General features: G+C 39.8%; 1 protein-coding gene across 12 annotated transcripts in view; it reads left to right on the top strand.

Annotated features, from left to right (window-relative positions):
* Nucleotides 1-23,388, top strand: part of cacna1g (calcium channel, voltage-dependent, T type, alpha 1G subunit) — a 150,564-nt gene that overhangs the window by 47,617 nt on the left and 79,559 nt on the right. For all 12 annotated transcript variants that reach the window (XR_010892598.1, XM_067368659.1, XM_067368653.1 and 9 more), the window contains 4 exons: nucleotides 8,139-8,290; nucleotides 10,753-10,938; nucleotides 11,031-11,145; nucleotides 11,665-11,820. Coding sequence is in view for 11 of the 12 variants with exons in the window: in XM_067368659.1 (XP_067224760.1) it covers nucleotides 8,139-8,290; nucleotides 10,753-10,938; nucleotides 11,031-11,145; nucleotides 11,665-11,820 (609 nt within the window). In the remaining variant the exon portion in view is untranslated. The remainder of the gene's footprint in view (nucleotides 1-8,138; nucleotides 8,291-10,752; nucleotides 10,939-11,030; nucleotides 11,146-11,664; nucleotides 11,821-23,388) is intronic.

Genomic DNA, 23,388 nt, shown 5'->3' with positions numbered 1-23,388 from the left:
TTATTTGTCCCCCTGACTATGACCCTTTCAAGGAAAGTCACTCGGCGGCCATATTTGCAACGCCTCCGGGGCATCTATTTCGGGCATCCAAGACCAAATCCTATCTAATTGAATTGGGGAATCCTGGAATCTCAAAAACTGCTTGCTGAATTCGCAATTAAATAACACATTTCAAATCAGCAACAAAGTCTGACATGAACTATCCCATAAATGTTGTTTCGTATGCTCAAATAGCATTAAAAAAGCTTATTTTTCAGGCTAGGCCAGCCAATGCACATGTGCAGTCCTAAACGCGAGTTTCGGGTTTCTATGGGAACCAGAGCTTCTAACGGCAGCTGCAGTGATGCAATGATTTTACCAATCAGTGATTGGCTCTTTTACTTAGAAAGTGGGACGTATTCCACCATAATTCGTTTCTCCCATTAATAACTAATCGGAGTGAACCGTCTTTCTATATCTATAATCTTTGCTATGAAACTGGTTGGAGTTAAACTACTATTCAAAAGTTTTGACTCTGTAATTTTTTTTTATGTCTTGAAAGAAACCTCTAATGCTCACCAAAATTGTATTTATTTTACCACAAATACAGTAAAAACAGTAATATATCTCCTGTGATGGCAAAGCTGAATTTTCAGCAGCCATTACTCCAGTCTTCAATGTCACATGATCCTTCAGAAATCATTCTAATATGCTGATTTGCTGCTGAAGAAACATTTCTTATTATTATCAATGTTGAAAATGGATATGCTACTTAATATTTTTGTGAAAACAGTGTTTTTTTTGTTTTGTTTTTTTTTTAGGATTCTTAGACGAATGGAAAGTTCAAAAGAACAGTGTCTATTTTAAATGTTTTTACTAATTAAAGTAATGCATCCTTGCTGAATAAAAGTATTCCTTTCATACTGACACCAAACTTTAGAATGGTAATGTGCAGTGAATTTTAGCATGTGAGTATGGTAGACATGTAACAAAAGAAATGTGATCTAGTGTTTTCCATTGTCTAGACTTACCATAGTCTCAAAGAAGCTAGCACACACACATACACACACAAACACACGGATGGCATTCCCCTCCCCCTCAGGACTTCTTCTGCTTCTTTTGTCTCTCCTCTCGTTTTGTTCCCTGTAAACTCCCGGGGAATTCTGGCAGTGAACATCGTCTTTACGGCGCAGTCCATCTGGAGAATTGGAGACTGAGATAGAGCAAGAATTTGGATGCACAAGGTCACTTGGGTTTTTTGATCCCCATAAAACTTCCAATCTGGCTAATTGCATCTGTTCCTGTTTCACATTCCTGAAGCTTCTATTGCCTTTTGTCTTTCATACTTGTCTGAGCTCCTCTCCTCCAATCACTGACATCCTGCATCCCTTTTTAAACCCACTTTGGAAAGAAGAAGAAGCTCTCGACTGTAACAATTCCAGCTTTGTTTACCGTTCCTGGGCTTGAAATGTTGCTAGTAGGGTTCAAGACATTATTTGATGTTGCGTTGTCCAGTTTCGGTGTTCCATTGTGCGTTACAGATGGAAAAATCACACATTGCTGGATGAAGTTAAGATCAAGTGGAGTTTCACAGAGTGTAGCCAAAGGGGGGAATGTGTGAATGACTGAGAACAACAGGCAGAAGAGGTTTTGCTACATTGATCAGAGCAGTGTTCTGTGCTGCCTCCTTCCAGACCCCGCTCTGTGTTTCTTGGAGTGGAGACATGTTGATCGCTTGATCTTACGCATGAAAACCACACAAAACTTGACCACATGGCAGCTATTTAGAGCTGAAGTGTATGCTTTTTATTTTAGAGGTTAAAAATAAATCCACAGGCACATCTCCATCTCTCTTTTCCATCAGATTTCACATTCTACCTTTAGCCCAAGTTGTTCAAATGCTCCTCAGCCCATTCTGTTTCGTTTATTTCTTGGCTTTGCTGCTGTTTCCCTTCCAATTCGGGCTATATATCTGTCAGCTCTTTTAGCCAGAAAGGGATATTTGCCTCTATAGCCACCTTTTAGGATTTTACTCAAAACATTTTTTACCCATACAACTAATTATTGTGTACTATACTACTACACTACCACACTACCATTCAAAAGTTTGGGGTCTGTAAAAAAAAAAAAAAATGTTTTTTTTTAAGTTTCCTATGCTCACCAAGGCTGCATTCATTTGATTAAAATCTACAGTAAAAACAGTAATATTGTGACATATTATTACAATTTAAGAAACATTTCTTATTGTTTGCAAAGTTGAAAGCTGCTTAATATTTTGTGATACATTTTGTTAGGATTCTTTGATGGGTAGAAAGTTCAAATGAACAGCATTCATTCTCACCCCGCTAAATACTGTTTTGAATTGACTCGGGTTGGAATATCAACAGATTTCACTTGAATTTCTAGTAAGTTAAAAAAAAAAAAATGGTGTTTCAAAATCAAAAACTTCTCAGCTTCAACTTCTGTTGTGGCGTAAGAAATGTGTCATGTACCATGTCTATCTATACCCTGTTTTCCAGCTCAAGAATCTTGTTGACACATACATGTACTTGTAAGTGAACTTTTTAAGCTCTTAATCTTACACTCGCTATGAAGGCCTTTAAGCTTCCCATACTTCTCGGCAGACTGGCTGTGCTGCAGTGTAGAGAGGTCATGTGCTAGTGTAGAGAGTAGGATGTTACTGTTCAAATGGACACTTCTTATCCCTCACCCTGTGTTATGCGTTAATATAAGACTTTGCCATCAATCAGGGACGCGAATATTTAGCATCATAAGAAAATTCCACACAATTCCAAGCCACTCATTAACATTCATCTCTGCTGGGAATCTCTCTCTCTCTCTATGTTTCGGTCAACCTCTTCTTCCCACGCTGCCCCTTTTCTACTACCTTTTCCTTCCTAATTTGCTATTGGGGCATAATGGTTATTGTTGCCGTGGCTATAAAAATTAATGAGTACTGAGGGTTGCTTGCTTTGTTCCAGGACTTGCCCTGGGACTTCACACAATCTTTGTAATGACAGTTAGGCCTAGTTATTACTGCAAATACAGCAATGAGATCAATGAAATACAGCAACTTGGATCAGAGCATGTATTATGTGGGTGTTTAACTGTAGGGGTTTACATAAATATGAAAATTATCAATAATTTGTGTGAGGAAAAAACTGAAATATATGACCCCCAACTTCCTGTTTCAATAGAAAATGTTGTGGGGTCTTTAAAATGTCAGTATTTTGTCCACTGCACATCCACTTCAAGCATTTATTTACTTATTTATCTTACTTACTTACTAAGTTGTTTTAGGCTATTCAAACCATTATGTGGTGAACATGTGGTGAACTTTTAGCTTGTCTACAAGCCATTTGAACCATAATGAGGTTACATAATGAGAGGAAATGAGACCAGCTAGTTTATGCTTCAATGAAACAATCTCAACTGCTCATCATGGGCTTAAATTATTTCAAACAACTTCTTTTTTCACTGGTTGTAAAGCATGTACTCGTCATTGTTGGTAATGAGGAAACACATATCTCATACTTGGGAAGTGGCCACCATAGCAGCGTTCTTTGCCAAGGGAAGTTTTTTTCTTTTTCTTTTTTTCTTTTTTTGAGCACTGTAAACTTTTCTCAGAAGAAAACAGCTTCTTCAGCTTCCACCAGTGACAAACCAGTGGTCTCTAAAGCCCGGGATACACTGCACGATTTTAGCAATCCTATAAGATCATTACAAATCACACTGTGCGACATGGATCTACTACGACATGCATGTAGACTCTATGGCATCAGCATGCGTTAGTGGTAAAAAAAAAACACCATGTTGAATCACACTTTGGTAGTTTTTATGTGTGCTGAAAATAAACAGAAATCGGCAAAAGAGGAAGGGGAAAGAGCTCGAGGTAAAGAGTTTTAAGTTTTAGCGCCATGTCGCTTTTTCAATTCACATTTTTATTGGCTGGTCTGTAGACGTAGGTCGTAGCAGCAAACACACTGTGCGTTGATCATGCTGAATTTCTGACACTGCCAGATAACTATCATAGGCTATCTTTGGTTACAAGACCGGGAAAACATCCGTCTTTGAACTTCTTTCGCTGTATGACATAGGACCACCGATTAAGAGCCACGATCACAGAAATCGCCACGATTGTTTCACAATGGCAATCTTTCATCTAGGAGAGCCAAAATTCGTGCCGTGAATCCCGGGCTTTATTTAGGCTGCATTCACACTGCAAACCTTAGTGCTCAATTCTGATTTATTACTCAGATCTTTTTTTTTTTTTTTTTTTTTTTTTTTTTACGGTGTATGTACTCATATCAAATATTAACATAAACAAATAAATAGGTGTGTTTTTATACAGACTCACAAATATGTAGATTTTCAGATTTTCAATGTGCACCTCAGTGAATATATCCATACCTTTATGTTCCCCAGGGCACAGAGCCTTTGTTTATAGGAGCTGTATAATTAGATAAAGGGACACTGATCCCACGTTTGCTATGTGCTGGAATGAGCAGCAGCTGATAGCAGAGTGCAGCTGATGAGATATGGCCTTTAAGAGCAGTTCATCTGAAGAGGAGTCTGAAGTTCAGCCTTGTCTGAGCTCCCTGTCTGGATGTTGCACCAACACTGCCTTTTCATAGTATTTTTGTAGTAAAATAACCCATTGTAGGCAACTTTTTGAGCAATGTTGCCTGGCAATTTTCAATCTAAAGTATCCAGATAGAAATTTGTTGTCCGTTCATTCTCAATGGGAAAGTGCCCAAGCAACATCATTCGGCAACATTGCACAAAAAGTTGCCCTGTGTATTATCACCATAAGAGGATGGAAAAGAGACATGGAAAAATTATATTTCAATATATTTTATTTATATAACAATGGGAAACACAAAACAGTACTTTTGCAAGTGAACCCAGGGTGCTTTCACACTTCACTTCAATTGACCCTTCGCCAGAAGTTTGATTCACAGGCGATCTAACCAATCATAACGCCGATTGTCCGACAAAGCAGTCAGGGGAGTTAGCAGATTAACGTAGGTGGACTTGAACTTGAAAAATGGTGTGTATTCATGTCTTTCCGCGATTGAAACAACGTTTCTTATGTTCATTCATGTTTATTTGATGCTATAAATGAACTAGTAGAAAGAGATGATCCCCGCTGGATTGTGTTCACATGATATTATTTGGGTCAGAACCGCAGTGCATTTGCTGCATCAATGCAGCAACCATTTACGCCGTTGCATATTAACGGCTATGCAGGAGAAGGAGACAAAATACAAAGCGTTGCTAACCTCACTTTTATATTTTGGTTTTTGAACCTGCACATAATGGCACTTTTGTCTATCTGCAACGAATGTACTGCAAATGATCTAAAGAACGCTGGAGTCATGCAGAAATTAGATGTACATTCTCTCAGTTTGAGGTGTACCAGTCACACTTGTCAGGAAAGTTTTATCGAATCATACTGTACATTGTCAATAGCGGTTCACTTCCATGTTTTAGTGCGATTGCGTTCATATCAGCAACGAACCGTACCGGAGTTCACATGAACCATACCTCAGACCAGGGGTGGACGGTTCGCGGGTGCACACATGAGTTCAGAAAACAGCATTCACATCATCCAAACAAACCGAACTGTGATGTCATTCGAACCCAGGTGAGCACCAAAAATGCTAGTGTAAAAGCACCCTCTAGCTAGTACTAGCATGTCCCTCTAGGGTTTCCAACCATGCTCCCGTCAGGCTACCGTCCTGCAGATTTCAATTCCAACCCAGCTCCAACACACCTGTAATTATCAAGCTCAGAACACCATGACTAGTTGGTTCAGGTGTGTTTGATTCGGATTGGAGCTAAAATCTGCAGGGCAGTAGCCCTCCAGGACCAGGGTTAGACACCCCTGCTCTAGGGGCTCCATAATTTTTAGATATTCCAGGCATAGAAAGTAAAAAACAGAGGAAAAAAAGTAGTCTGATGTTTCGTGTATCAAAACCTTTCAAAGAGTTCAGCGTTAGTCTTCAGACTTGCCGTTCCTGGAAAAATCACTCCTGCAGAGATTTGTGTATGATGTACTCTTCCCACAAGTGGTCCTGATTTGAACTGAAGGGCCTCACCCTATGAAGAGGCTAAGTGCAAGCTCCTGCTGGGTAGACGGTGCCCAACCCTCAGCTGCTCAGTTCCAGAAACAACTAAGAAAAAAAAACAAAAAACTGCTGGCTTTCTTCCCTACCTCTATGAAACACCACAAATAGCCCCACACTTCATCATCGCGCTCCACGGACCACTTCTAAATCTGATTAGATTACATTTAATTCTATTAGCTAATATAGATGTTATTTTTCATTTCATGCACAGTATGTAATTGTATTTTTTCCTCATTACTTTGCGGAAACAATCATCTCAGTAAAACAATTAGAGTTGTTACATAGTTTTTGTCATCATTTAAAGCTCTGAAGTTCGTTGACCTGTCTAAATGTCTCTTAAAATCACTGTTAGTTTTCACAGGCAAATAGTTGCGTGCTTGGGGATGTTGTGTTTTGTTTTCAGGCGTTTAAGACTCTGTTCATTAAACCCAGCTAGCCGTGATGTTTCAAGAATGTGTTATGCGTGCTGGGTCTCTTGCCCAGTCTCATTTTTACAATCGAAAAAACCGAAGCGAAATATGAACCGGCCCATATGTCTCTCCTTCAATTCACCCGTGTCTCATAAAAAAAAAAAAAAAAAATCTTTTTCTCTGCATACCGAACTATCAACAACATCAATTACACCAGGGAATCTGCAGTTGTTTCTTTGTAGTTCACCTGTATCTGAATTGTGAGTTCAGCTTGCAGTCGTTCGAGACAGTACGCTCTGATAAAACAAAAGAACAATGAGAAACTTGGTGTTTATGATGTCAAAAAGTTAATCCCCACGTAGAGTTTATCTAGCACAGTCTGCACCGTAAGCTATTACGGAATATGAGGCCATGAAAGTGTGAGTCTGTGTTGTGTTTAATTAAATGAGAACTAAATATATCTCAGGACCTTTGGAGATGAGTAGATTTGTATGTTTTTAGAACATATTTTTCTTATGTAATTTATTCATTTCAAATGGTTTGTGAGTCTGTGTAGCAAATTGTCAGGTTGACCAAAGAGTGACACTTCTATAGATCTGTAGTCTGTCACACTTTATTGCCGGGATGGTATTGTGGAGATGATGAGGTGCCTGGTTTCCTCCATACATGATTAGAACTGAGGTTCATCAGAGCAGAGAATACTGTTTTTAGAGAGTCCTTTTGTTTTTTTGTTTTCATGTGTATTCATTGAGAAGAGGCTTGAGTCTGGCCACTGTGCCATAAGGCCCAGGTGGAGCATTGCAGTGATGTTTGTCCTTTTGTAAATTTCTCCAAGACCCTTCTCCATTGATTGCTCAGTTGGGCCAGGAGGCCAGCTCTAGGAAGAGTCCTGGTTGTTCTAAACTTCCTCCATTAAGGATTATGGAGGCTACATGCTTATGTCAACCTTCAATACAGCAGAGTTTTTTTGTAGTCTTTCATTTTTTTTTTTTTGTACGCTTTAAAAGATTAGTTCACTTTCAAATGAAAATTACCCAAAGCTTTACTCACTCTCAAGCCATCTTAGGTGTATATGAATGACACAATTTGAGATATATTAATAAATATCCTGACACATCCAAGCTTTATTATGGCAGTGAATGGGACCATCCATCCATCCATCTGAATTCATCCATTTGTAACCGTTCCAAGGCCATTTTAATCTGACCTTCATCTAACAAAAAGAATTTAAAGTCAAAATGTGTTCGTTTTAATAATAATCAACCCATGGTACATAAAATGATGGGGATTCAGATAAAGAAATGCCCAATTTCACTGCACAGCTCCCACAGATGGTTGTTGTTGTTTTTTCAGAGACTGTATTTGCTTAATAAAAGAATGTTTTAATGAAAAGTTGTGTCCTTATGTACAACCTTTCCCCCTTCTTTTCTATTTATATTTTGTCTTCAAATGAGTGCCTGGAGCACTGTTTTCAAAATCGTCAGATTTGTAAGCAGTTCATCTTGCAATTATTATAAATATGACATACTGTGACTTTCGCATCAGTACTAACATGGCACAATGGCAACTCTGTGATAGTCTGGGTTTATTCTTCCTCTCTCTCTTTTTTCTTTTTCAGCCTGATGAGCTGACAAACGCTCTGGAAATCAGCAATATCGTCTTCACAAGTTTGTTTGCGCTGGAGATGCTCCTAAAACTGCTGGTCTATGGTCCATTCGGCTACATCAAGAACCCTTACAATATCTTTGACGGCATTATTGTAGTAATCAGGTATACATACTCCCCTGCGTTCCTTTCTCGGGACTTTTAAATGTGTGTTACAATAATAACGCTGCCTGCATCACTGTTTATTGACGTTCATCTTCATTTCTGAAAATGCACACTGGCAGTGTGTTATATCACAACAGTGACAGCCAGACAGAATGCAGCTATTACTGAGTGATGGGACATCTGTTGCCTGTTCAGTCTGATGACTGTCAGCTGTCATGATGAGTGCTGCAATTTCACGCCCATCCATTCACAATTGACATAAATTAGCATATACTAAGACTTCTGAACAAGCAAAAGATTTGGCATGGTTTGTCGTTATGATGGTTTCTTGCATTTATTAATGCTCAACATGTTGCACAGATAGAGTCACCAACACGCACTACTTTGGGGGCATGGTTTAACCTGGGGTTGGGTGCAAATACTGGTTACCATAGTAACCCAATCATCCTAGTAGAAAATATAACTAGCAAAAATAATCAGCTTTTTTACATTAATTACTAAATAAATGTTAATTAAAATGATTAAAAACAATACATTTAGTCTAAAGGAATTGTCTCCTCCACATAAATGTATGATGTGTTGCGAATCTGCATACACTACTGTTCAAAAGTTTTGGGTTGGTAAGATTTTTGTTTTTGATCAAAAATAGTTAAGGTGTGACACTGCAGGTGAATAGGGTAAAAAAACAACAACAAAACAAACAAACAAAAAACTAATAGCTATCCATACTTCCCCAGTGGATTGATTACAATAAGAATTGCAAACATTTTGTATTGTGAGTTTTCTAAAGTGTTGCAAATGAGGCATTATTTACTTAAAAAGGCGCTAATTTGCATAAAATTCTAGTACAAAAATCTGAACATTGAATGAATTCAGGTTCAAAATGTTTCATTTTTTTGACATATTAGTGTCAAAGGTTTTTACAGAGGGGATTTTGGGTATCTCATTTTATCTCTAATAATAATAATATTTTTTTTTGTTTGAAATAAAATGTTGTAAATAATCTGGCAAATTATATATGAACAAATCCCTTTTGAAAAATTTTTAGAATATAGATAGGAATAAAACTGTAAAGTTTGGTGTATGTAAGTGCAAGAAAAAAATAATTTTGAGAAAACGGCCTTTAAAAATATGTATTGTAATCGAAATCTATAGACACAAAAAGATAAAGTGCCAAAAAAAGAAATGCTTAAAAGGTGGATTTTCAACGTTTTCTTACCACTTGCCTGAAAAAAAAAGCCCAAAAGCTCAAAATCGAAAAAAAAAAAACCCCAGCGTTTTAGCCTGTAGTGTCTTGCCTTAAAACCATAATATTGTGAAATATTATTATAAGTTAAAATAACTGTTTTCTATTTTTATATATTTTAAAATTCCTGTGATGGAAAAGCTGATTTTTTTTATTTTTTATTTTTTTTATATATCACATTACCCTTCAGAAATCATTCTAATATGCTGATTTGGAGCTCAGGCAACATTTCTTATTATCAAAGTTCTGTTTAATTTTTTTTGTAGAAACCATAATGCATTTTTATTTTTATTTATTAATTTATTTTTTTGGTGAATAGAAAGTTCGAAAGAAGAGCATTTATTGGAAATATAATTTTTTTTGTATAAAAAAAGCTGCATCTGACATTGTGTACTGTCTGAGTAGGTACTACATTTGAATTTGAATTTACTTTGTGACCGTTAAAATAAAGCGTGCTCTATATAGTATGAATATGGGTAGTATGAATTAAAATTCTGACATATTACATCTGCCATGTTGTTACTGTCATGTTACCTATCAGCATCAGTTGCGTCACTTCACTTCCATTCATAAATCCCCCCTCTTTTGGCCTCATGGGAGAATAAAATGTCCATCAAATGTACACTTCAGAATCTCGGCGGAAGAAGTAGGTCATCCGGGAACTTTTTGCCTACTGTTTTTTTTTTTTTTTTTTTTTGCATAATATATAGCAGGGAAGTATTCAATTTTGTATGCAGCGAGAGACTTTGCTTTCACTTTTACTGTCAATGTAATGCATCCTTGCTCAAAAAATATGCATCTAAAATTTATGCGTCCAAATTTAATGCATTCTTTCTCAAAAATATGCAGTACCTTGCATAAAATGAAATGATCATTCTGCTTTATTTAAGCCATTATTTACTATTTGAGATGTATGAGAATCCACAGGTGTTTCGAATCATCTTGTTGCTCAATTGCATGCATTCACAGCAGTTTTATTTTAGCTTCTTTTATTCAATTAGCGGGTGACATTTCGTGCTTTCTTTGAAATGCAACAAACCGCACTAACACCACACCAAAACATGTTGGAATGTTTTTCTTTCATAAAATAACCCAATCTATAGTATTTTCCCCCATTGGACTAAAAGAGTAACTAGTAGCCGGGATTTGTTTTAGTATTGTCCTTCTTGTGCATTCTGCCAGATAGTAAGATATGTGTGCTTATATGTGTTGACAGTGTCTGGGAGATTGTTGGTCAGCAGGGAGGAGGTTTATCTGTGCTGCGGACCTTCAGACTTATGCGGGTGTTGAAGCTGGTTCGTTTCATGCCAGCTCTACAGAGGCAGCTGGTGGTCCTGATGAAGACCATGGACAATGTGGCCACCTTCTGCATGCTGCTTATGCTTTTCATATTCATTTTCAGGTAAGATGAGAGAGAATTTTTTCCAGTTTGAATGTAATGTATTCTGTCCATTTATTTTTCATTTAACTGTATTTTGTAATTTTGTTTTGCAGTATTCTAGGCATGCACCTGTTTGGATGTAAATTCGGGTCTGAGAGAGATGGAGACACACTTCCTGATCGCAAGAACTTTGACACTTTACTGTGGGCCATTGTTACAGTTTTTCAGGCAAGTTACACAAGCTGCAATTTCAATCAGGCCTCTTTTTATTCATTAAGAAATTAATACATTTCTTAAACAAGGATGCATTAATTGATCAAAAATGACAGTTAAGACATTTATAGGTAACACTTTACATTAAGGTTCAATTTGTTTACATTAACTACATTAGTTAACAAAAAACTAACAATAAAAACTAATTATATAGCATTTATTAATCTTAGTCTCGGTCTGCACAGCACCTCTTCAAGTCGAACACACCTAGGGATTTCTGAAAGATCATGTGACACTAAAGACTGGAATAAATTAAACACGATCACAGGAATAAATTACATTTTAAAATGTATTACAGCAGATATTTCTAATAATATTTCACACTATTGCTGTTTTTACTGTATGTTTGATCAAATAAATGCAGCCTTCTTTCAGAAAAATCTTACAGAACCCAATGTTTTGAACATAAGTCTAAATGGCAGTTTGATTGAGTATTTGTTGCTGATGTTTGTCTGATATGTCGATGTACATCAGATATTGACTCAGGAGGACTGGAATAAGGTACTGTATAATGGGATGGCCTCCACCTCTCCAGTGGCTGCTCTGTACTTCATCGCCCTCATGACTTTTGGAAACTATGTCCTGTTCAACCTGTTGGTGGCTATCTTAGTGGAGGGATTCCAAACAGAGGTAAAGCCAGTCTCTAACCTAGCCTGAACACTTTCATCTTCTCCCCCCCCCCCCTTCACTTGACAGTCTGTCTTCTCCTTTTTGTTCTTTAGAGTCTAGCACATATTCCAACACCATATCTTTCTTCTCTCTTTCTCCTCTAGCTCTCTCCTGTCCCCTTCGTCTAACACTATGTCCTAAACAGGCACGACGTGACAAGATTCAAGTGAAAAGCAATTTTTCTGTCCAGACTGAAAGCAAAAATGTCGCTCGACGCAACAAAATCACAGCCAATCTGTTTGCATGCTTTCTCACACTCTACTCCACAGCTGAAGAGCGTGAAACTAAGAACATGTACCTTGAATTTCATGATGCTTCACTAGACAGCAGCCTTTTTATGATTTTCTCTGAGGTACTTGAAAGATTAAACTTGAAGGATTTGTCATATAATTTGTCATGTAAAACTTTTTTTATCAATCTCTTCTCCTTTTTTGATGTTTATATATGTAAAAAAAAAAAAAAGTGATGGTCCAGTGAGTTTTGTGTGGGTTACACACAAAAAAAAAAAACCACTTAAAAGAGACTTTGGGTAAAAAGAGACATAAAAGAGATGATTTTCAGAAAAGCATACTAGCATACTACTCCCATGGTATAATTTTTTAAGAGTAGTATGCTATTTCGAATTTAGCCAGTATATTGGGGTGAATTAGAGAAAGCATAATGTTTAATATAGCAGCCACCAAGAATAGAAGTCTCACCTTTAAACTTTTTGATAGTGTGTTTTCACTAAAATACAGTTTAACTGGACCGATGCAAAATTTTAGATGTGTCCCAAGTTGCATACTTATGCATCTTTCTATGCTATTTTGTAGTAAAAATACTGAGTAGTGTGTTCACACTAAAAACTCCAACAATAAAGGCATTCACACTTAGAACAATAACTATACCATTCACACCAACGCACAGTTCCCGCTTTGTCGATGTTTTCATCATTCTTTAGCTGGGAAAAAAAAAAAATTCTGAAAGTGATTCCAATTATATCCTTATTCTCTGTCAAGCTGTGGAATGGATTTCCCTATTCTCAAAGAACTAAGAATGTTTATTAAATCTTTATAGTTCCCACACAGCAAAAGAACTCCTTGGCGGATCGGCCGCGGAGGTATTGCGGCTTCTGGACCGTATCCGCGAACGTACCCGTATCGGCGTCTACTTGCGCGCAGTGACAGATCCGCAACAACGGTGGATCGCGGACCCGCCGTGGCTCCGTGCTGCATCGGTGATTAAAACCTTACCTCCGCGGCAGATCCGTTTGGGACCCGCAAATCGATACAACCGTTACAGTAAAGGCGCCTGCGCGTCCACGGATCCGACATGGGTCCGCTCAGGATCCGCTGATTGACAGTAGAATTTACAGCGCCGCCCGGAGGCAGAGAAGATCCTCTGGGCAGTGCCAAAACGAATGTGACAGTCACGCGGGTTTGGCGACTTGAATGCGGATCTGCCTAGGAGTCTCCTGCTGTGTGGGTTATGTTTATCATCATATGAGCAATATCATACAAGTAGCCGTGCGATATGGCTGTATATTAGCACGGCTGTGATTCGGCCGAAGCACTGGCTGAGATGAAACTGTTCTCGGCGGGTACGCGAGCACCGAACGTCCGCTGGAGCTCGCATCTCCAAAAACGTCTAAACAAATTGTAATATAGGTGCTGTGATTAAAAATGAGTCACATATTTCAGGTCTAAACAACTACATTCTCGCCTAAAATACTCTTAAATCAACAGTTTGTGGTACAACAAGTGTACCGTGATTTGCTCTGCCACCTTAACAGTCGCTTCAAGCGGAGTGATACAAACGGTGAAAAGACAGGAGTGCTGTTATCCGCAGAATATCACATGGCTCTCAGTGAATCAGATTCGAGAACCAGAAAGAACTGTTGTATAAATGTGGAAAATATAAAATATAGGAAATATAGGAAAATATACACTAGGCTATAGAGTACATAATGTGTAGATTAAGTGCATAGTGTATAGTATTTTTGGGACACAACAATTTTTTATCATAATTTGAGCTAAATGTTAAATATGCAATACTATTTTTGTCAGATTTTATTGTTGATTTAAAATGTTATCATTGTTATCTTGACAAACAGCTTTAGAGATTATGGTCTTTCTTATTTAAGTAGATAGATAGTTGTACTGTAGAAAATATTTGTTTCCAAGATGGCCGCTGAAAGAGCTGAATTGGGACTTCGTGCCACAGAAGGACAGAAGCAACTGACAAATGTAGTGTCATTGTCACAGCTGGTTAAGACAGACACTTGGAAAGCTTGTTGCTTTGTCACATTGTGCCTGGTTAGGACACTATGTAGTATTATTTATTCAACTAGAAGTGATGAGTCTCTTGTTCTGTTTATAATAGTACCTACTCCACACTCTTCTCATCCTCCTTCCTTCATTCTTTTGCTTTATCGCCTTCTTTTTCCATGATCTTATGAGACAACTTATCTCCCAATGCATAGCAGCCATTCTTCTCTGACAGAAAGACAGACACACACACAAAAATGGCCAGACTCATGATAAATCAGAGATATAAATGTTATACCTATGCATCATTTTGGGTGGAGGGGTTGTTTTATTACTGTCTCTTTGGAAAGACACAAACCAAACCATGCAGGTCGGCGTGTGTATACAGTGCACATAATCTAGGATTTGATTTGATCACCTTTATTTGTACGGTATGATGAAGTATTGAAAATAAAATTGTTTTCATATGCATTTTGTTGAACTCTTGTTGTTTGGCTTTTTAGTGGATGTAAAACAGTTTCTCATCTCATGATAAATATTAGTTTAAATCCAAAACCCTGACAATTTATTATAACCTCTGCTCACATGGTTGATTCCAAAGATTCGTTAAAAAAAAAAAAAAAAAAAAAAACTTTAAATGAAAATAAGTATCTCTAGATTTTGATTGATTATTCAATTGAACAAAATCATTGTTAGAATAAAGAACGATGAATCAAACATCTTAAAGTGCTTTTTCTGTAAAACCTCATTAGAGCAACAACAAGAGCAACAAAACATATAATTGAAAATGGCTTTGTCATTCATTTTATTTTGCATAATGGAAGTGAAAGAGGAAGTTTTCAAGTGTGGATGAACAGACTGACTTTTAGTTGACTTGAGAGAAGGTAATATCTGGACGGAGCTCAGTTCTTCGCTTTTTTCCCCTCTCTAAAAGATGAGCGTGCCTCTCCTGTGCTTGCCTGCCAGATAGAAATAGCTTTCATACTGCATCATGGCAGTTTAGAGGAAATTATGTTGCTCAGAAGCCTTCAAAATAAACTCTCTACTCTTAAATTAGAGAGGATAGCCCGCACTCAGCTGACCCCTATCTGCCTTTACCTTTGCTAAGTGCATCAGATAGTATAATCTCATCCCAACTGCTGTAATACCCATATCCTCCTGCTCTCCCCTACAACTGATGAACACTGTTGACTTAATATTTTAACCTTACATAGTTTTCTGCAAACATCATGTTTATTTTTAGTTGGTCGAACTTTTCAGTGCGTCAGGGTTGCTGGGGAAACCGGTGGCTGAATGACGCGTGTGAAGCAGAGAGATCAAGCGCCAGGATGAATGTCCCTTCAACAGCGTAATGTCCCGTCCACTGAAGCAAAAAGCTTCACATAGCCGCACTGCTGTAAACAGTCTTGTTCATGTCAGATTATATGTCAGTGTGTTCAGTGACCCTTCCATGTAGTTTATTGGTAATTATTGAATTTTCTGTGTTTTACTACTTTTTACTATTTGTGTCCATCTTTGCAGTGGCACCTTTATAGGTCAAATATACTGTACACTACTGTTCAGTTTGGGGTTGGTATGCATTTTAAATGTAGTTGTTTCTTATTCTCACCAAGGCTACATTTACACTACCGCTCAAAAGTTTGGGATCGGTAAGATTTTTTTATGTTTTTAAAAGAAGTTTTGTCTGCTCACCAATGTTTAATTTATTTAATTAAAAATACAGTAAAAACAGTAATATTGTGAAAAATAATTACAATTTAAAAACTGTTTTCTATTTGAATATATTTTACAAAGTAATTTATTCTCGTGTTTTTTTTCAGCATCATTACTCCAGTCTTCAGTGTCACATGGTTCTTCAGAAATCGTTCTAATATGATGATTAGTTCCTCAAGAAATATTTGTTATTATTATCCATGTTGAAAACAGTTGTATACTTTTTTTTTTTTCAGGATTCCTCGATGAATAGAAAGTTCAAAAGAGCAGCATTTATCTGAAATACAAAGCTTTTGTAGCATTTTACACTACAATGTTTCTTGAGCAGCAAATTGACGTATTAGAATGATTTCTGAAGGATCATGTGACACTGAAGACTGGATTAACGATGCTGAAAATTCAGCTTTGCCAACACAAGAATAAATTACATTTTAAAATATTTTCAAATAGAAAACAGTCATTTTAAATTGTAATAATAGGATTTCACAATATTACTGTTTTTACTGTATTTTTAATTAAGTAAATGCACCCTTGGTGAGCAGACGAAACTTCTTTTAAAAACATTAAAAATCGTACCGATCCTAATCTTTTTAGCGGTAGTGTATTTCATCAAAAACAATAAAGTCCCCGATATACTTCAAACGAAACTGAAGAACGAACTGATGTGATGTCATTTAAAATCCACGTTTTTTGCTGGGCTCCCCAGTTAAAAGTCGCATTCCAGGGGCTAAATTGGGGTCGCGTTAACCCACGGACATGAAAAACAACGAGCGGCAACAGTCTAAAAGTTGCCCAATTCCACTGGAAAATCATGACTTGGCAACACTGGGTCCCATAGTAAAAATCGTGTTCCGAAGGGTAAAATCACTGTTTTTGGCGGGGCTCACCAGGTAAAAGTCACATTCCAGAGACTAAATATCATGTTATGTGGGGTCACTTCAACCCACGGACATGAAAAACAACCCACGACAACAGTCTAAAAATTGCCCAATTATGCAGGAAAACCGCAGGCTTGACAACACTGATGGGCAGCGTCAGATGTTCGAAAACTTCATTTTACCCCTAAACAAAGAACGAAAAAAAACTTTGCTTGAAGCATATTTGGGCCTTAACAATGTAAAAAAATATATATATTATAAAAATAAATAATACATATTTTAAATATATTTTAAATTGTAATTTATTCCTATGATGGCAAAGCTAAATTTTCAGCAGCCATTGACTGGAGTCAATCTTCAGTGTCACATGATCCTTTATATATCACTCTAATATGCTGATTTGTTGCTCAAGAAACTTATTGCCAGTGTTGAAATCATTTGTGCTGCTTAATATTTTGATGGAATATTTACTTCAACTGGATTCTTTAATAGAAAAAGAATGTCAGATTTGACAAGCTGCAGCATGATATGCCCAGCACTCTCATTAGAGTGAGTGGATGCCAAGGTAGGGTGCCCAAATTAGTACCTTGTTACAGAGGCAGTAACAATAAAATTCACTGAATGTGTTGTTATTCTTGTTGAACATAATTTTCCAAGAACTTTGGAACCTAAAAATCGGGCTGTGGGTCAAAAAAGCTTAATTTGACCTAAAGCAGAGTATTTTATGTCTTTTGTTTGCAGAATTAAAAGAAAAAAAAAAACATTAATTTTATAAGCATTGAAATATGTAATGTAATTCACTAACTAACTCTGACAGATTCACAATATGTAAATGTGTGCTATTTCAAAGGAGCAGGAGAGGAGTTAATCAATATCAGAGAATAAGAGTTGATACCTGCTGTTGCAGAATTTTTACTATAAGCAGCAACTCCAAAAACTCACTGTAACAGCCTAAACTCCACCCAAAATGCAAAATTGTTTTTACTTCAACAGAAGTATTTAGTGAAATGTGGGAGTAAAATTTCTCATAATTTGTCTTTTGTCAATTTTCTAACACTTTTCTTATGCTTTTTTCCCCCTTTCTTACCTTTTCGCTCTGTGTGGTAAAATCCTAACACGTGTCCACTTTAGGAAATAACCAAGAGGGACGATTTGCATGGCCAGCTGAGCTGTATTCAGCTGCCTATAGACTCAGGGGTATGTAGCACTCCGCATGATGTAACCCAGTGAGACTAACCAGGAGGACCAGCGTTTGTGGACAGTGTCACTTGTGATTGTTTCTTGTAGAAGCAGACTTGACTCAAAGTCTTTCTTCAGGTTCACTTGCTCAATGCCTGGCGGCAGAGTACAAACCTTGTAGAGCCTCATGCTTTATTTTATCTGGCTGAAAGGATGTGTTTGGGCTTATGGAAAGCCTCAGCAAAATCAGACAAAGCCAGACAGACTGCTGTGCAAAAGCAAATAAGGCAACTGGGAAGTCCTTTTAAATAGGTCTCAAAATCGTTTAATACGCAGATACGTTTTCTTTACTTTTAATTATTTTGATCTTGTTGCTCTGCATGATATCATCATATTATTATTTTTTTTTATTTAACTAGACTTAAAGTTTTCCTCTGAGTTCACTAACTCTACTATCGAGAAAGTCCATTCAGTGAGCCAGAGCTGAGTGGAAGCACTTGACCCTGTTGAGGAGACTCTGTCTGTTTGTGGTTCTGGACATCACATCCTGTATTTGTTTTCATTCATACAGCTGTGCTAGGTGACATTTGCAGTGGAAGGCTATGAAATGGAGAGCACCAATGGCGCTGTGCACTCTCAGAAAAATGGTACAAAAGCTGTAATTGCAGTGGTACCCTTTAAAAAGGTTCTAATATTTATTTAGGTTCTCATGTGCACCTTTAGGCTACTGATATGCACCCTTTATGGGTAAATAAGATACAACGGTGTACCTTTTGAAAGTGTACCACCCCAGTTGTCTCTTTTGTACCTTTCTATTTTCTGAGAGGGTTTGAACTTGTCTTTTATGCCTTCCAGTCCTTTACCTCGACAAACAAACTTACATAAACCTCTCGGCTACTCAGGGGCTATTAGCACATTTCATGTCAAAACATGCCTGAAATCTCTCTATCAGCAAGGTTGGTCAAGCCCAGTAGAATTCCCAAATTAAGACCTGCGATTGTTAAGCAGCAGTTGCACAGCAACCTTAATGTCTTAATTGACAGAACAGCCCCAGTAGGCTTTCTTTCACAACTTGTACCTGACCAAAGCAGTTGTAACGAAGGGGACTCACAGGCAGGGATCCAAATGCAGCGTTTACTAGAAGTAAGAGTGGTCGTACAGGCAGGGTCAAAACAGGAACAAACAGGAGCAGTGAGGAACAGGCAGAGTTGTAGTCAAGGGACAGGCAAAGATCAGGACAGGCAGCAACGGGTCAAAAACAAGAAACAGGCAGGAACGATAACAAGCAGGCAGACAGGATAGAAACGCTCAGAAATGATACAATGGTAATCAAAACCTCGCGGTGAGGTGGTGTGAGTGAAAGTCCTTTATAGTCCTGTTAATGTACTGCAGCTGGGTGTGGTGATTAGTGATAGTGATTGGTGGAGTGAGTGCAGGTGATTGGCAGAGAGGATTATGGGTAATGTAGTCCGGGAACTGACAGGAACAGACGGTGATCATAACATAACGCCCCCCTCCCGGAAGGCGCGTCCTCGCGGCGTAAAAGGAACAGCTAGGGAGGGGGGGTGGGTGCATTGGGGACCTGCATGCAGAAAGGAACAGGGTCCCCAATGCAGGTCCAGGAACTCGGGCAGCCACGGAGGGTCAGGTGCCACGGGCAGCCACGGCGGGTCAGGAGCCACGGGCAGCCACGGAGGGTCAGGAGCCACGGGCAGCCACGGAGGGTCAGGTGGCTTGAGCAGCCACGGCGGGTCAGGTGCCACGGGAGGCCACGGCAGGTCAGGTGCCACGGGAGGCCACGGCAGGTCAGGTGCCACGGGAGGCCACGGCAGGTCAGGTGGCTCGGGCGGCCACGGCGGGTCAGGTGCCACGGGAGGCCACGGCAGGTCAGGTGGGTCAGGTGGCTCGGGCGGCCACGGCGGGTCAGGTGCCACAGGAAGCCACGGCAGGTCAAATGGCTTGGGTAGCCACGGCAGGTCAGGAGCCACAGGCAGCCCTAGCAGTTCAGAGGCCGCTGATGACCGCGGCCGTGCAGGGTCCCCACCCACAAGCTCCCCACCCTTAGGTATACTGCCCCCCCCAAAAAAGTTCTTGGGGATTTCAACGGGGACCGTGGCGGGTTTGTGGGCAAGGAGATCGGGCGGCGCCGGCCGGGCAAGGCGTTTGGGCGGCGCCAGCAAGGCAAGAAGCACAGGTGGCGCCGGCAGGGCAAGGAGCACAGGTGGCGCCGGCAGGGCAAGGAGCACAGGTGGCGCAGGCAGGGCAAGGAGCACAGGTGGCGCAGGCAGGGCAAAGAGCACAGGTGGCGCCGGCAGGGCAAGGAGCACAGGTGGCGCCGGCAGAGCGAGGAGCTTGGGTGTAAGAAGGGGAAGAATAGAAGGAGCCTTCCTCTTCCTCCTCCTCCTCCTCTTCCGAGGATGAGGCGATGGTTCACCGGTTGGAGCGTGTTCAGGAGCAGACTCACTGGCTGAAGCGGGTTCTGGAGCGGACTCAATGGCTGGGACGCCCCCCACATCCTTGAGCACTGCAGGGGCGGCCATCTTGCCCGTGGGCACTGGCAAAGCAGCCATCTTGTCCAGCGCGTCCAGGGCGCTTGAGAGCGTTGCAACCGGCGAACTTGAGAGCGTTGCAACCGGCGAACTTGAGAGCGTTGCAACCGGCGAACTTGAGAGCGTTGCAACCGGCGAACTTGAGAGCGTTGCAACCGGCGAACTTGAGAGCGTTGCAACCGGCGAACTTGAGAGCGTTGCAACCGGCGAACTTGAGAGCGTTGCAACAGGCGAACTTGAGAGCGTTGCAACAGGCGAACTTGAGAGCGTTGCAACAGGCGAACTTGAGAGCGAAGCGGCCGCCGGGCTTGAGTGCGAAGCGGCCGCCGGGCTTGAGTGCGAAGCGGCCGCCGGGCTTGAGTGCGAAGCGGCCGCCGGGCTTGAGTGCGAAGCGGCCGCCGGGCTTGAGTGCGAAGCGGCCGCCGGGCTTGAGAGCGAAGCGGTCGCCGGGCTTGAGAGCGAAGTGGTCGCCGGGCTTGAGTGCGAAGCGGCCAGTTGATGCCTTGGAATGCCAGCCGCTCGCGCTGAAATCAGCGGTGGGTCAACCACACTGGAACGTAATCCTTGCCGTTTTCTGACTGATCTAGAGACGTGACGTGGCTCTGGGCGATCAGCGGCGACGTGACATTGCTCTGGGTGATCAGCGAAGGCGTGACGTTGCTCTGGGCGATCAGCGGCGACGTGACATTGCTCTGGGCGATCAGCGAAGGCGTGACGTTGCTCTGGGCGATCAGCGAAGGCGTGACGTTGCTCTGGGCGATCAGCGGAGACGTGACTTGACTCTGGGTGATCAGCGAAGACAGGACGTGGTTCTAGGGGATCAGTGAAAACGTGATGTGATGTTGTCGTGACCGCCATTTTGTGAGTGTTCTTTGATGCAGCGGCCATTAAATGATTCACTGCGGTGTCGTATTTCCCCTCGACACCCACAGTAAAACGTGAACCAACGGTAAGCAGGGCAAAGTCCAAGAACTCCACGAACGACCCTCGGGGACCATTGGTGAGTAAATAGTCCTTAAGTGGTTCGTTTAATCCATAAGTGAAAAAGTCAATGAGGGCACAGTCAGGTAGATCAGATAGGTGGGCAATATCCAGAAACTTCTGAATATGTGCCTCCAGGGTACAGTTACCTTGACGAAGGCTGACCAGACATATTGCTGGGTCCATGATGAAGGCTGGACACACTCGTATAAGCTGCTGGATCGTAGAGGGCGAGGTCTTCTGTAACGAAGGGGACTCACAGGCAGGGATCCAAATGCAGCGTTTACTAGAAGTAAGAGTGGTCGTACAGGCAGGGTCAAAACAGGAACAAACAGGAGCAGTGAGGAACAGGCAGAGTTGTAGTCAAGGGACAGGCAAAGATCAGGACAGGCAGCAACGGGTCAAAAACAAGAAACAAGCAGGCAGACAGGATAGAAACGCTCAGAAATGATACAATGGTAATCAAAACCTCGCGGTGAGGTGGTGTGAGTGAAAGTCCTTTATAGTCCTGTTAATGTACTGCAGCTGGGTGTGGTGATTAGTGATAGTGATTGGTGGAGTGAGTGCAGGTGATTGGCAGAGAGGATTATGGGTAATGTAGTCCGGGAACTGACAGGAACAGACGGTGATCATAACAGCAGTTCTGGCAAACATAGCTTAAAAAGATAATTCTAATGTTTCAGACTAGAATTGAAGGTATTCAATGAAATTCTTGACATTTATGAAAGAAGTACAACACAATCTCATGGCAGTTTGTAATTTTTTGGTGAATTAGTGATGAATTTGAATGAATTTGTACAATCTCATTTATACATTTTTGAATGATCTGCTTAAACTGCTTAAAGTTGTAGTTAATAGTAAGGAATTGGACAATAATCTAAAGTGTGACCAAATTAGGTTTAGGAGTGGAGGTTCATGCTTATTTTTTAGTAGCTTAGAAATAGTTCAAATTCATATGAATTCACTACCAATTCACTAAAGCATTAATTTTTAAAATAGTACTTTCAAAATATTAAATTTTCAGGTCCCACTTTATATTAGGTGGCCTTAACTACTATGTACTTACATTTAAATTAATCATTTGATACAATGCACTTATTGTGTACATACATGTTTTACATTGTACTTACATTTAAAAAATACCAGCATGTATCTGTCATTAATTTCTGTAATTACATTTATAATTACACTGCTGGCCCATCCCTTACACTTTGACCTACCCTTAAACCTACCCATACCACCAAACCTGTCCCCTAACCTTACCTCTATCCCACCTCAATAGCAGCAAAAGTGTTTTGCAACACAATATGAACACAGTAAGTACATTGTACTTTATTTTCTGATGCAACTACATAGTAGTTAAGGCAATCTAATATAGGACCCATTTTCATGAGATTGGGTTGAAAACGTATTTGCAAAGGAATCATTCTTTCATCAGTCAGACCTTTTCAGTGAGTTGTTTGATTCATTTCACAATACTGGGCTGCATCTGAAATCACATACTTCCCTACCATATAGTAGGCGAGTACTGTTTTCCATAACAGTATGTGACAAAAGAAGTATGTCCAAATTCACAGTATTCATAAAAGTGTAGACAAAAAGATGGCCTACTTCTTCCGGCGAGATTCGGAAATGTGCATACGATAGACATTTTACTATCCCATGAGGCCACAGGAAAGGATTTGTGAATGGTGGTGATGCTGCGAATGTAGTACGTCAAGATTACATTTATACTACACACTCATATTATAGAAAATGTGTTATTTATTTATTTTTTATTATTATTATTTTTTAGAAACAAGTCATGAAATAATTACTTATTCAAACTGAGTATTTATTTAAGAGAGTATGTGATTTCAGAGCCCTGGTCTTAATGATTTGTTCTCAGAACATCTGTTTGATTCATAAACAAATCATTATTTTGAATCTTTCAAATCTTTTCAATGAATCAGTTGATTCAATTTACTAAAATCATCTCAATTA

This window comes from Chanodichthys erythropterus, chromosome 19 (genome assembly GCF_024489055.1).
Source record: "Chanodichthys erythropterus isolate Z2021 chromosome 19, ASM2448905v1, whole genome shotgun sequence".
NCBI lineage: Eukaryota > Metazoa > Chordata > Actinopteri > Cypriniformes > Xenocyprididae > Chanodichthys > Chanodichthys erythropterus.
Note: the sequence above shows the minus strand (reverse complement) of the source record. Positions and strands in the feature narration are given on the sequence as shown.